Source organism: Saprolegnia diclina (assembly GCF_000281045.1).
Source record: "Saprolegnia diclina VS20 unplaced genomic scaffold supercont1.46, whole genome shotgun sequence".
NCBI lineage: Eukaryota > Oomycota > Saprolegniomycetes > Saprolegniales > Saprolegniaceae > Saprolegnia > Saprolegnia diclina.
This window is the reverse complement of record NW_008246113.1, coordinates 6081-6544: the sequence shown is the minus strand read 5'-3', so window position 1 is coordinate 6544 and position 464 is coordinate 6081. Positions and strand designations below refer to the sequence as shown.

Here is a 464-nt window from a genome sequence, read left to right as displayed (position 1 = left end):
GTCCTCCTCGACTCACAGAAGGTCCACTCTCGATATACACCAATGTCTCTTAAAGGAAGCTGGGGTTAGGGGACCAAGCTCACGGACTTTGGCGAGTCCCGTGAGATGGACGAAGACACGCTCACAAACGGTATCGGCACGTACCAGTGGATGGCGCCCGAGATTTCCACGGGCCACGACTACTCGACCGCCGCTGACGTCTACTCGTTTGGTGCGCCCAAGATTGAATAGGGCTAGGTTTTAATGGTGGGGCTAGGGGTCTTGCTCTCCGAGTACTCGACGCATCGTGTGCCGTACGCCGACATGGTCAACCCGCGCACAAACAAGCCCATGCATCAGCAGTATTTGATGCACCAGGTCGCGGCGGGCGAGCTCGCGCCAACGTTCGAGACGGCGACGACGCCGGCGTGGGTTGTGGACCTCGCGTCGCAGTGCTTGTCGTGCGATCCGGACCCCCGTCCGAG

At 60.1% G+C, this 464-nt stretch overlaps 1 protein-coding gene across 1 annotated transcript; it reads left to right on the top strand.

Annotated features, from left to right (window-relative positions):
- On the top strand, window positions 1–444 carry SDRG_12013 (hypothetical protein; the record flags this gene model as incomplete). Its single annotated transcript, XM_008618070.1, has 3 exons — window positions 1–21; window positions 70–211; window positions 257–444. Coding segments are annotated over 3 exons (351 nt in total), but the record flags the coding sequence as incomplete, so codon positions are not given.
- Window positions 445–464: the final 20 nt, after the last annotated feature.